General features: G+C 45.9%; 1 protein-coding gene across 1 annotated transcript in view; it reads right to left on the bottom strand.

Moving 5' to 3' along the window:
* The window catches only part of COL4A5 (collagen type IV alpha 5 chain), a 448,329-nt gene that overhangs the window by 275,370 nt on the left and 158,843 nt on the right, over window positions 1-14,116 (bottom strand). The window contains exon 13 of the mRNA XM_086918465.1: window positions 13,592-13,684. Within this exon, the coding sequence (XP_086774591.1) occupies window positions 13,592-13,684 (93 nt within the window). The remainder of the gene's footprint in view (window positions 1-13,591; window positions 13,685-14,116) is intronic.

Consider the following 14,116-nt stretch of genomic DNA (forward strand, 5'->3'; position numbering starts at 1 on the left):
AAAAGATTGATTGGTCTATACCACTATCCAATATGAACCATTTTGATACACCTTTTTAAATCAAATCGGTATATACCAAAAAGGAAAAAGGTCTGAAATATTGTGAAAAAGTGTATAGGATATTGGGTTCTATACAAAATTCTAATATTAACACAAAGAAAGCATTGCTATGTTAGAAGAATATGTACAGGATGTGTGGTATATATAGATGTATATATGTGTATAAGATAGCGTTCGATGGACACTTTTGGGTTGAGTGATATCACCATAAGTCATGTATGCTTTGTAATTAAATTCCTCTTTTTTTATCTTGCTGTATGAATAATAGATCATGATGGTTTGTAATCGTCCCAAAATGATTATGCGTGTATAGAACTGTTCTTAGGCCTGAAATTGCCCTAAAGTGATCATGTGTGTATAAACCTGCTTTTAGGTCTATTTTCATGATATAATGTGATTGTTATCTTCCGTATAGTATAAATGTAACTGTGATTATTAGGAGCTTGCGCAAAACAGTACTATTTCTGTCCTTAACTAATATTTGATGTGATGTAGAGGATTGTTCGTTTTTATAATGAACGAAAAGATATATATTTCTAATTGCAGAAATTAATTTTTGGGAAAACAGCCATAAATTCCTGATGAAGGCGGCTGTATTATAAAAGTCCGCCGAAACGCGTTGAATGAAAAGGGAGAAGTGCAATATACATCTATGAAGGATCATTCTGACTGTTGTGGAATCTGTACCTTTAATTTGTACCTCCCTTATTAGCACTAGGAACTGTTTAGGTGTAGTAATCTTATATGATGTGTTCCTTTTTGTATTGCCTGTGTTCCCAAAACTTAAAAAATTAAATTTTACCCTATTTTTAATATTTGTTTGTTTTTAATTGGTTTTATATACATATATGAATAAACTGTACACACTGAATTTATTAATTTTGACAGAACTGTTTTGTTATATATTGTATTGCTCCACTTATTAGGTCTTAATGAATGAATGATACCTGTGTGATAGACTGGAAGAATTGTTGTTTTCTCATTGAATAATCCAAAGGGAATCTTGTTTTGACATACAGTCAGTTGTGGTACTGTGGAAAATTAATACAGTTTTGGTGAACATTATCTACGCCATCTTGCCTTTCTCCGATGCCACACTTTCCGTCATGCACATCTGCCATATTTTAGCCGTCACGATCAGAATCACCCTCACGTAAGACCCCCCCACACCGGTCATTCCCACTCTCACATGCCTTGCGCATAGGCAGCAGCCATTTTGAGCATCATGGTCTCCTGGCCCCTCGCTGATAGCCAGCGCGTCTCTCTCTCTCTCTCTCCTAAACCTCGCAAACATCCCCCGCACGTTGACAACCCCCGCTCTCTCATGCCTTGGGTCATAAACCCCTCTTCAGCGCAGCTCCGCCACAGAATCCCATCCTGTCCCCAGCGCAACACCTCCCTTCATTCCTTTCATGGTCTCAGATCCTTTTGATGCAAACCCCCTTTTCCAGTGTCCCCGTTTGTCTTCCTTATTCCCAGGCCGCCACCTGGCCCTGCGGATACTGTTTATTACCCCGTACAGTAGGAAGCTTCCCCTCCCCATCAAAAGACCCTCGAGCCGATCAAAGCCCCCACCCTATGAGATCCGATCAACCCCATGCATTCCGTGAATCGGCGGAATGCCCTGCTGCGCGACAATCATCACCTGTTGTGACCGGGGTTGGGAATTCAACTGTAAATGTATGTGGGAACGGGCCTGTAGGGGAGATTCCGAGGATGTTCTTTCAAATATCAAAGTGTTGCGAGAATGTGTTACGTGCAATAAAGGTCATAAACCCTAGTATAAGAGGCCAGGCCTCAGAAATGTGGTTAGAGCACCTCGTGACGATACTTGCTGTCTGAATTGATGTGTTCTCCTCCGGAGAGAATAAAATCCTCGTTTCCTGCCTTCCAGTCTCCAGCGCCTGCTTCTTCATTGATTAATATTGGTGGGTCATAGAGGCGACACCGCCGGGCAACATAAAAGGGTCTTTGGTTACTGGTTGTCTTTGAACCCCTTTTTTACAATTGGCGCCCAACGTGGGGCCCATCAGCGACTCGTGGATCCAGTGGGAGAGGTCCTGACGACAGAGTGAACGACTGCAACGATCGGAAGGTACCCTGTCCGATAGACCCTCGTCTGACAGCCGATCATCCGAACTTCACTGGTTCCGAACAGACCTCTCTCGAGTGATCTGCGGTCCTGACTGGGAACCATCAGGAGTGCCACGTGGATTACGAAGAGAAGAGGACGATCGGGCGCTGGATTCGGAAGACAAGAAACTGTCCATGCGGTCCGGGTAAGGTCGTGTAAACACGACGAATTGCGAAAGTGATTGATAATTGAAAGTGATTGATAATTGATGAGAAAATACTAGTATTACTTTTTGTTAATTTATTTGGAGATTCGCTGTCTGCAAACGGAGAAACAACAGGCTCTCCCTTTATAAACAGCGAAGGATAGGTACGCATCCGTCGGACCTATCTTTCTCCCCCACTGAACAATTGCCCCTCCCCCATTGATTAACTGTTATAGATTGTTTTCTGGAGATTCTCTGTCTGCAAACAGGGAAGAATAGGTCCCCTCTTTGCAGATAGTGAAAGGGTAGGTGACGCGGACCTTTGCGAGCCTACTTATTCTCCCCATTGACCATATTGATTTTTTATTTTTGACCTAACATTGATTGCTCAAGATTGGTTCATGAGGTATTCACTACCTGCAAACAACGTAGAATAGAAATATTCTGTCTAGTCTTTGCAAGCAGTGATAAGATAGGTAGTGCTGACTATTATCCCATTGTGATCCGTCATGCCTGTCTTCTCCCCACTGGTTAGTAGCCTGTTTAGCCCGGACCGCTTATTAGAGATGAACCATCCGGCTCCGCTGGAAGGCACCCCTAATAAGGACATGTTCATGAAGCATGGATTGATCGCTATAGCCTATAGTGAGCTGTGGCATAATTATACGAAAAGGGATCGAGAAAGTCAGTGGCCACTGAGAGGATCCTTCGATCTTGACAAAATAGAAACGGTAGAAATAGCCCTTCGTAGGAATGAAACAACACCTATTATGCTCGATAGTCTCGGTATGTGGCGCAAAGAAGCCACACGACGAAGGGAAAGCGACGAATTCAGAAAAGGTGAAGGGACACGGCGGACAACCCTCCAAACGTCTAGTAGGCAAAGGGAAGGGCCAGCGATGGCACAGCTCCGAGGAGTAGACATGAAAAGGGAACGGTATAAAGGGATGTGTCGACAGGACAACCCCGGGACGCGACGACCCGAAAGTAATCCCCCGACACTATGCACAGGACGAACAGATTTAAAACAAAACCAATGTGCTTTCTGTAGACGTCTCGGGCACTGGAAAGCCCAATGCCCGACTCTGCAGAGCATAGGTAAGAACGAAGGGTCGACAGAAAGAACAGGCCGACAGAAAGGGAAAAGGCGCGAGATAAAAACCAATCAGACTAGTGCAGACGGAACAGATAGAACCACCCCGTTTGATTATGCTCGATGGCATAGATTTCGTCAGACCAATTTTAACGACATGTTAGAGTTCTGGGACTGATTGCTCTCTGTTGCTCCCCCCCGCTAGAGAAAGGACTCAAGGAAGCCAAACGTCTATTATATAACTTAGGATTTAATTACGGTAAAGAAAACACACAACCAACGGTAAATAGAATAACTAGTAGAACTCTCTCTAAAACAAACTGTACTAATAGGAGAAATACAAAACATATTATGCTCACTCCGGAAGTCCTCGAAATGTAACAGTTCGATGGTCCCGCCCACCTGAAACACATAGCACGTGTGGGGCGGGGCCTGCCAGCAGCCATGGACCAAAAGAGATCACCGGCGAGAAGGTACCGGAGGCTCCACAAAGCAGGCAATGAAATGGTCTTCCCATACTACCCTTCCAGGGATGGCGTCCCCCGGGCCGCGAGTAGGGAGGGGGCGGATGCAAATGACCCCCTCCCTCGTATCTCCTGGTCCGGCCATCACGAATTCCTCCATCGAACGGATGCAGGGTGGGCGGGGAGGGAGAGGCGACACGGACGAGCCCTCTCCCGCCTCCGCAGGTAGGAGGCCTCCCTGCCCTGGTCCGGCGCCGATGTCCTCCAGCCGGGCGACGGCCATATACCTGCGCTGCACAGAACTTACAATGTTCGACTGGTATATTTTCGCAGCACAGGACATACAATGCCCGACTGGTATATTTGCGCAGCACAGGACATACAATGTCCGACGGGCATACCTGAATAGCACCGGACGTACAATGGTCCCCCAAGAGCCGGAATCAGGGGTGTAGGGTGGTCATCATGTGCACCCCTGATTCGAAGGGACGGCGTAGGATGCGCCAGGAGAGGGAGGCGGCACGGACGAGCCTCCCTCACCTCCCCAGATGAAGGCTCCACTGCTGCACCCTGGCGCCCCGAACCAAAATGTCCTGCTCCAACAGCATGATGTTCTGTCATTTTCGCCACAAGAAGTTTCTTCCACTCCTGAAAGATACGACGGAGGGCGGCTGCCGCAGGGTCTCAAAATGGCGTCTGGGCCCTCGGAAGGCGGGTCTAGGCCTCTGGAGTAACTTTGTCCGAAATTGCAACTCGGGCATTTGCCCACCTGGGCGCAAGCCCCCACCATCGACAAACATCCCCTCGACTTTGAAGATTCTACCAAAGTCCCAAGAGCCCTCAGCCCCTTCAGACTTCCGGTGGGGAACAGCTGCATTGATCACAAATGAAATAACCACGGCACAGCAACAAGATGGCGGTGCTCTCGTGTCTGCATCAGCTTCCGTCTGAACCACCCAGGAACATTATGGGCTAACAAACTCGAGTAAGTTCCGGCTGAACATCAACATGACCCGGTAAGAAAGACTCTACCCCCCTCCCTCTCTTGATTGACGGTCCACACCACCAGCCCCTCTGTTAGCACAGGTTTTTTTTGAACTGCCGAAAGGGACCCTGGTCCAACCGCCAAATCGTCTGAGACATTTTTGCCCCTGATGCTACTTCCGGACTAAACCGGCTCCGCCCAAAAATGGCGCCGGTATCAATAGGAACTAACAGATGCCTCGTGGTTTTCCTTAGCCACTGAAACTTGATGTACTAAGATTTATATACGAACCTTTGCGCACTTGATGAAAAAGGGAGGAGGGTTCACTTGACGAACATTTGAAAGGGGTCCCGTAAAAATGTTGATTTCAATGAACGATTTATTTTGATATTTATTTTAACTGGTACATAACGTCGCTTATGATGCACACCCATGGTATACATCTAGGAAATGTGATTACAATGAGCTTGACTGTGTTTCCATTTATGGACTGAAATGCCCCTGATCCCTCATCACGCAATGAAACGTTTTTAGTTACTTGCAAATAATTAATTAGGCCTTTTTAACATGTTCTTGTGCCGCAAAATAACCCCCCTACTGTATGCGCTTCCATCGTCGACATGTCCGACCAGAATATGATTGCGCTCTCACATTTTACGTACTGAACGATTATGCAAATAAAGGTTTTCCAAACTATGAATAGGCATCACATGCTTTTGTAAATGTGGGGATTGGTGGGAGGGCTTTTTCTGTGCACAACCGTTCTGCTCTTTTTTTTTTATCTGAGAAATGGTTGTTCGACCCTGAATTGATGATCGAATCAAAAGGTATGATACGCTGCCTCCAAAATATGCAACTAAGATGTGTGAACTAACGTATGAAGAAGGACCTCGACTTCTGAGAATGGGTAAAGTAATGCGGTGTGATTGTTAAAATGTTATAAAGGTATGGTGGTCGAAAATACTAAGGGACAGGGTTGACCGAAGAACTGATATGCCTTAGAACATCACAGCTTTGGGAATGATTTAAGGATCCCGATGGCCAGATACATCTACAAAACCGGGTACCTCGCGCTAGGCACCTCTGATTCCTCTTTTTAGCGTTTCCCTACACACGATCCATAATGCCATCCTCGAACCCCCCCATGAACCACCTATCACACTGTCCGCCCCCTCGACTTCAGAAACCAAGACCCTAGGGATTATATCCCGAGGAGATAAGTACGAGTATGCGGTAAGTAAAGGACTTTCGTGCCCGTACATTTGATGTGCTCGAATGTTGTCCCCCTCCCTTTTCCCCCTTTTTTCCCTCTGCAGGTTACATTGGAGTCCCGATTAGGGTATCGTAAGGGATCTGGAGCCGCGTCACGTCCGATGCATGAAAACGGACTAACGCTGCAAGACGACACAAAAAGACGCCCTACCCAATGCGCGACCTTTTTGTACCTGACCTAATGCTCTTCCGTCCCAAAACTGCATGCTTTCTACATCCTAACACAGACCCGAAACGACTAACGTTGGGTAACGCACAGAATAGCCCAAACAATACACGGTCATTCTCCATGTCACACGTGTACTGTTTGGCCTATTGTTACTCTCTCTCTCACTCTCTCTCTCTCTCTCTCTCTCTCTCTCTCTCTCTCTCTTTCTCTCTCTCTCTCTCTCTCTCTCTCTCTCTTTCACCCCTCCACACTTTCCCTCTTCCTAGCGACTGGCACCTAATTGGCGAACCTGGTGCACCTCCTGATTGGCCCCAAATACCACAAGTATTTGCACAAATTCGTCCTAAATAAAACTGTATTGATACCACGTTACTACCTCTCCTTTTCTGCTAAATATGGATGAAATTTAAATTGGCCAAAAGGAAAGGGACAGGTAAGACGACTAAGGTTCCCTAAATTTGACCCACAGTCAGGGAGCTATTTGTCAGTGGCTTCTATGATAAAAATGTGTCTGTGGTAATGCGACCTTCCCCATTCCAAATTGTCTCCATACCCCAAGCAGTAAGAAATGATCGAGACACCCCCGTCTTCCCAAAATGCCCCCAGTTTGGTATCAGCTGCCCTGAACGAGAATCTGAAAAACGCCCCTTGCTCCAATTCGCTGTGTTCCTATCGTTTTCCATAAGATCCCACCCGCCCCAAGGATAAGTTTAATAATGATCGCAAGCCCCCCCGAGTTTTTGTAGTAACCAGGTTGCGAGAATTTATATAGAAAGTTAGAAAGATGTGTGCAAAGTTAAAATTAGATCGAAAACCGAAAGAACTTGTTGCAGTAAACCTTGTTGAAAATAGGATGTTTTGATGTAATGGAGAGTCGTTTAGCCTATGTTCATCCCTCAGAAGGATGCCTATCAGACTATGGTGAATAGCACGTTGCACTTTTTCGTAAGATACAAAGCCCTGAAGACCGGCCTAGCCTTGCAAGACTCGTACTAGGGAAATGGGTCTCTACCAGAAGAACTGACAACTACTGTAATAGACGAATGCAATGAATGGGTACCAGACCTCATACCACGACAAATGAATGTGATAACCAACAAAACGCCAAAGAATTAGCCACAAAGGGAAGTTGTAGGAAAATCCAGCAAACCCATCATCAATTGTTTATACGTTGGCTGCAAATCTCAAATGTAGCGGGTGTTTACCCCAGTTGCTTGGTGTTGGGAGAGAAATAGATTTATGTAATTACCTTCTTCTGCAAAATCTCTAAAGACTGTCTTTTCAAACTCATTTAAGGGAACCACTGTCGGAGGAGAAAGAGACCGGATGTGGGAGCACGCGGCCTGACTGCGGATCGTGGAACCTCAGCGACGGAGGCCAAGGCGAGAACACAGCAGTAAAGAGTCGCAGGATGAGGCACTGTTTCAGACAAAGCTAAGGAAAGGGCTGACCTGAAGCCCCTGCTCTATGATCGACGTGTGCCAAAAAGTCCCCGCTCTCTGAACCTGGTTATGGACCCGCCTGTCTCAAATTCTCCGTCCCCCTGATCTGTTCCCGACTTGGCCCTGCTCCATCCCCTCCTCCTCCGACCTACCATAAGGACTGTTCACACACACACCTCTCCACCTGAACTTCCAAGTTCCTCCAAATCCTACTGAGCTATCCAGAGAAGGGTATTCCCTGCGTCAAAAGGGAGGGAGCTCCTACTAAGTAGACCACGAACTATGTTAATCTCAGAACGGTGACCTAGAACTCCACCAAGGGTCGCCCCTAAAGAGAAGATGAACGAAGTATGTGGTTCTACCCGCTGCTGAACGCCTCGATGATGATGGAAGCAACAGGAAATACCCACCACAGAGACTCAAGAAACAAACAGACCCCACAACTCAAAGACAATTGCACTTTTCATCACAATCCTTCCTCTGCCTCCTAATAACTATGCTCTGGGTCACGGAAGAAAATGCACCTGCTCCAAAACCGTAACGCATTTCTCCTATGAGGTCTGGCGAAACAAAACAAAATGTACCCCTGCCCGCAGACCTCCAATGGCTCAATCCACATGAACATTCCTGTTGACAGAACGAATTGTAATCCGGGTGCTTAACAGTGCCAACAGAAGACGACAAAGACACTGTGAACTCTGATTTTTATTTTTATTATATCTCATTTCTCTCCCAACCACCATTGGACTGACTATGCTCTCGCCGAGTACAAAAAGGACTTACTTATATGATAACTTACCAGTTCCTATTCCAAATGACTATAAGTATCTATGATCTGTACCCAACGCCCTCGCTACATAATTCTAGTCTGATATTGCATTACGATGACTTTTTCTGCAACCAACTTAACGATGAACCCACCTACTAGACGATGTGATGGTTATAATGTGATGTTTATGTACAGTTCATTTGCCTAAGTCCCCTCTCCCTTATTTATGACCGCTGCAATAGGTATAGATAGGAAATAGGCCAGCAAGATGTCTTGGAAATGTTAAAGGGAGGACTGTGGAAAATTAATACAGTTTTGGTGAACATTATCTACGCCATCTTGCCTTTCTCCGATGCCACACTTTCCGTCATGCACATCTGCCATATTTTAGCCGTCACGATCAGAATCACCCTCACGTAAGACCCCCCCACACCGGTCATTCCCACTCTCACATGCCTTGCGCATAGGCAGCAGCCATTTTGAGCATCATGGTCTCCCGGCCCCTCGCTGATAGCCAGCGCGTCTCTCTCTCTCTCTCTCCTAAACCTCGCAAACATCCCCCGCACGTTGACAACCCCCGCTCTCTCATGCCTTGGGTCATAAACCCCTCTTCAGCGCAGCTCCGCCACAGAATCCCATCCTGTCCCCAGCGCGACACCTCCCTTCATTCCTTTCATGGTCTCAGATCCTTTTGATGCAAACCCCCTTTTCCAGTGTCCCCGTTTGTCTTCCTTATTCCCAGGCCGCCACCTGGCCCTGCGGATACTGTTTATTACCCCGTACAGTAGGAAGCTTCCCCTCCCCATCAAAAGACCCTCGAGCCGATCAAAGCCCCCACCCTATGAGATCCGATCAACCCCATGCATTCCGTGAATCGGCAGAATGCCCTGCTGCGCGACAATCATCACCTGTTGTGACCGGGGTTGGGAATTCAACTGTAAATGTATGTGGGAACGGGCCTGTAGGGGAGATTCCGAGGATGTTCTTTCAAATATCAAAGTGTTGCGAGAATGTGTTACGTGCAATAAAGGTCATAAACCCTAGTATAAGAGGCCAGGCCTCAGAAATGTGGTTAGAGCACCTCGTGACGATACTTGCTGTCTGAATTGATGTGTTCTCCTCCGGAGAGAATAAAATCCTCGTTTCCTGCCTTCCAGTCTCCAGCGCCTGCTTCTTCATTGATTAATATTGGTGGGTCATAGAGGCGACACCGCCGGGCAACATAAAAGGGTCTTTGGTTACTGGTTGTCTTTGAACCCCTTTTTTACAGTACCCTATCCCTTTGGTGCAGGGGTCCCTCTCTCTTTTATTAGAGCCTTTATTTCTTATCACCTTGGTTTCCTGCTGGATCTAGTCTATTGCTTGTGTTTCAATTTCTGTGTTCTTTGTAACCCTAACAATATTACAGGGGGCACGATGGCTGAGTGAATTGAACGCTCGCTACCGACGTCTGCACTGATCAGTAGTGGACAGGGTTGAAAGCCAGAAGGTTTGACTGAACCTGTTCTTTCACGATCAGTAAATTGTGTACCATTACAATGAATAATACGAAAACAAGACATTTAAATACCTAGTAAGCAGTGCATAAAAAAGATCATGTTATCGCTGGGCAGTCACATTTATTTTCTTGTAAGTCTCTTTGCTCTAAAACACTATAAAAATACCTTACATTTGCATTAATATTTTTAAACTGTTTTTCTTTCGTAGGCACAGAAGCAAGACAGGGAGGCTAGGCACTGTGAAGACCCACGAATCACCTTCAAATAAAGCAAGGCTAAGAATGGCCTATTTTGCACGTCGTCCCCCAGTGCTCACTAATATACATAGTAAAGAACCAATGAAGTGGAAAGACAAAAATATGCAAATCTCCAAACAAGGCTGAATGCAAAATAATAAAAATAAAAAAGGAACACCACAAAAACTTTTTTTTAGATGCTGAGGAACTGATACAATTATTGTGGTATCCGGGTAAATGGAGGGGCGTCTGGGGTTGCATGTTAGAGAGATTCGAATAGTGTGCCTTCAATGGTTTATTTATAAATGTCTATCATTGAGGTGGGTTCAAGATACATAGCGAAGGTCTGTGTACATCACTGGAAAGGGCTCAAATCTACCTTTACATATACTCCATAATTTAAACATTGACACATTTCGACAAGTGGCCAAATGTGCTATATTTAAACGTTTTTACATTGAATAGAGTCAAATGCTTTACACGACACTGCTACCTTGTGGCTACAAACAAAACTTCCCTTTCAAAACAGCTTCTTGGCATTATCATGGAGTCGCTTGGTCAGATTCCAAGGCAGACATCAGAGCTGGACAATAGCAACCTCATAAGCCAATGTCACCTCTTATGGAGGATGCGTCAAACAGTAAAAAAAACGCAAAAATAGTCTTAAAGGTAAATAACATGATTTTGCAGTTTAGGTTTGCATATGTGAAACTAGTAGAATTGAACGCCAAGTCATTTAGAAAATAGTTCAAGGAAGATCTGTTAAAGGGAACTTTTGGAATTCCTTGTCGCAGCAATTGTCCCCTCGACACCGCAGCTGTGAACACAGCCCACTGCGGAGAGCCTGTAGCCGGCTTTGCTGAGGCTTTTGAAGTGAAGAATCCAGCTGGAGAGCTTCCCTGGTTTGAATTAGCTGAATATTGAAGGAATACGGTGTTAGTAATGCCTCTAAACAGTGTCCCATCTTTGAACAGCTCTTCCTGTCCATATGTCTGACTTTACGATAAAATCCTTATGTCCTCGCCCACGCACACCAGGCACTCCACAAGACCGGCCCAGCCTACCTCAACAGACGGCTCTCCTTCTACATCCCCAACCGCCAGCTCCGCTCCGCCGACCTCTCACTTGCCACCGTCCCGCGCATCCGAAGAACAACCACCGGTGGGAGATCCTTCTCCCACCTCGCCGCCAAGACATGGAACACCCTCCCACTGAGCCTACGACAGACCCAAGACCTGCTGACCTTCATGAGGATACTCAAGACCTGGCTGTTTGATCAGTAGCGCCCCGCTCCCCAGCACCTTGAGACCCTCGCGGGTATGTAGTGCGCTTTACAAATGATTGATTGATTGATTATGTGCACACAGGAGACACAGCCACCCGGAGTGACTCTCACACCTTACTCCTTGAATGACTATCGCCAGCTTCTCGTCCTCAGACTCTTTGTCTACATTTTGAATGTCTTAGAAATAAATGTAATGGAAATCCTTACAGAAGCAAACGTAGATGCGTCACAGCCTCGAACACCAGCTTCCAGGCTCACCTGAATTGTCTGAAAAGAACAGACAAACTTTGGCTTCTAAAAATGTCTGTTACCAATGGCCACTGGAACGAACTGGGATCGGAGTCACCACTCACACCAGGTACATTAAACTTCACAGCACTGTGTATTCTCTGTGACAGATAAACAAAAACCCAGAGAGAAGACGTGACCAGGAAGGCAACTGCCTGCTTGAGTGACACGTCTCAGGAACAATATCTAAACGGATTGCAGACTCTGCAGTTAGGCTGCTATTTGGCATTCCCAAATGTCATCCTGTCTCTCAAGAAATCTACATGCTTCACTGGCTGCCAGGCAGAAGTAGTATCAAATTCAAAGCCCCCTGCATTGCCCACAAGGCCCCGCACGACTCTGGCCCCGAGTTTCTGAGGCGGGTATTTGATGGGTCCGAACCCAGCAGACTCTTGCGCTCCTCTGGAGCCAAGAGATTGATGGGTCCCAAATTCTAGAGACGAATTGGGGAGGCAGAAGTTTCATTACATGGGTGACCAAGTACTGAAATAACCTCCCTTTGCCTATTCTGGTTTCCTTTAGGAAGGAGCTCAAAACGTGGCTTTTTAATAACTGAAGGTCTCTTCCAGTTTGAGTCATTTTAGCACCAAGACACCTCCGGGTATACGAGCGCTCTATAAATCTTTTTAACATACAATAAAAATTTAACAGGGTGAGCTGAATGTGAGGTGTCCAAGTCGCCAACTCAAAGTGCCAAGCACAATCGCATCATCAAGTGGGCTTTTGTTATTTTGCTGAGATGCAAGAGCCAAGAAACCTCAAACTGCAACTATTGTGTGTCACAATGTTCTCTTCCGTGGAGAATTGTGAGACATAATGCTGGGCTCAGTGCAGTTAAAGTCACACATATCATCTGGTACAGGTTAAGAAAAAAATATATTTTTTATGCCAAAGCAAGTTTTCGACGATGGCTGAGGTTTCGCGATCCAAGAATGTCCAGAATATCCCCATGACATCCCAAGGGGCAGAGAGCAGTGCTCCCAAACCAACTGAAAGGTGACCTTGGTCTGCAGTAACTAAGCACATGCAAACCACACCTGCCACCCACTATTATTCACAACTGTGGTGGCATCCATAGTAAAGTGCAATGCCAGCTTCAAGGACCCTGGAGGCACAGATAGGCATGTTCCAGGGGTGGAAAGCACATGCCATGTCATTATATGATGCAACCAGAGGCACAGACCTCCAGTGGCCCATCCCAATAACACAGGGTAAGTCGAGCTTAATTTATAAAAAAACACAAGAGCCAGGGCTCTCGTCAGGTTGCACCACACATTCCCTCTGCCCTTATGGCAATGATAGCAACAACACAACTACTAACTATCACACTGCAACAAGAAAGAGAATCCGAACTATTTAGGCCCCAAAGCTACAAGAATGGCTTCAGTGGCTGGTAATAGTCATTTTAATGCATATTGAATTAATAATTACCTGTTGGTGTGGTCATCACTAAATTAGCCAATCAGCGCCACCTAGTGGCAGACTGTCACAAGCGATGTTGTTGACAATTAAGTGCCGGTGCTGAGCACCATAAACCACCGGCTCAAATTAAGCAATGGGTAAGTTATACACAAGACAGAATCAATCCGACAAGAACACATGTGGTTCTTACTGTGTGCTGTAGATCTTACCAGAGTCACATTACAAACACATGTAATTACAAAGCAGAGGCCACTGCTGGGTGTCAGATGGACAGCTCCTGATGTATATCTGAGATAAAACAAAGGTAAAGATGACACCATCGACTTACCTTGTCTCCTTTCAGGGTCTCAATACCAGGCGATCCTGACTGTTCTGGAATACCGCCTGGTGGGCCGGGTGGTCCTTGAAGCCCCATTGAACCCTGAAATGAGGATTAACAGTGAGTACTTTTTAATACACACTTCTATTACTTTGTCATAGAAAATATTGCGTTCATTTGCAAAATGTCAGGAGTTTTTTTACTTCTTATTTTCCTGTTTGTACACAACTTACAGTGATAGAAATAGCAATCAAAATGTGGGCACATACCCAGCACCCCTTCCAACTCATTCTACCCTTCCACATAACCCTCCGCACACCGGTGCCATGGTGCTCAGCTCAGCTCGATGTGGGATAACCCTGACCGATGTCTGGAGGGTATCTCACCCAGGAGTTACGCCTGAAATCCACATTGGATCAGGAGCCTTCATGTACTGATTTCCCTCTTCAATTTTTTGATCATGACCCGCGTCGTTCATCTTCTGGGCAAGTGTACTACAAATTAAATAAAAAATGTGGGCACTGAGTAACTTTA

The sequence above is a fragment of the Lissotriton vulgaris genome, chromosome 4_1, assembly GCF_964263255.1.
Source record: "Lissotriton vulgaris chromosome 4_1, aLisVul1.2, whole genome shotgun sequence".
Lineage (NCBI taxonomy): Eukaryota > Metazoa > Chordata > Amphibia > Caudata > Salamandridae > Lissotriton > Lissotriton vulgaris.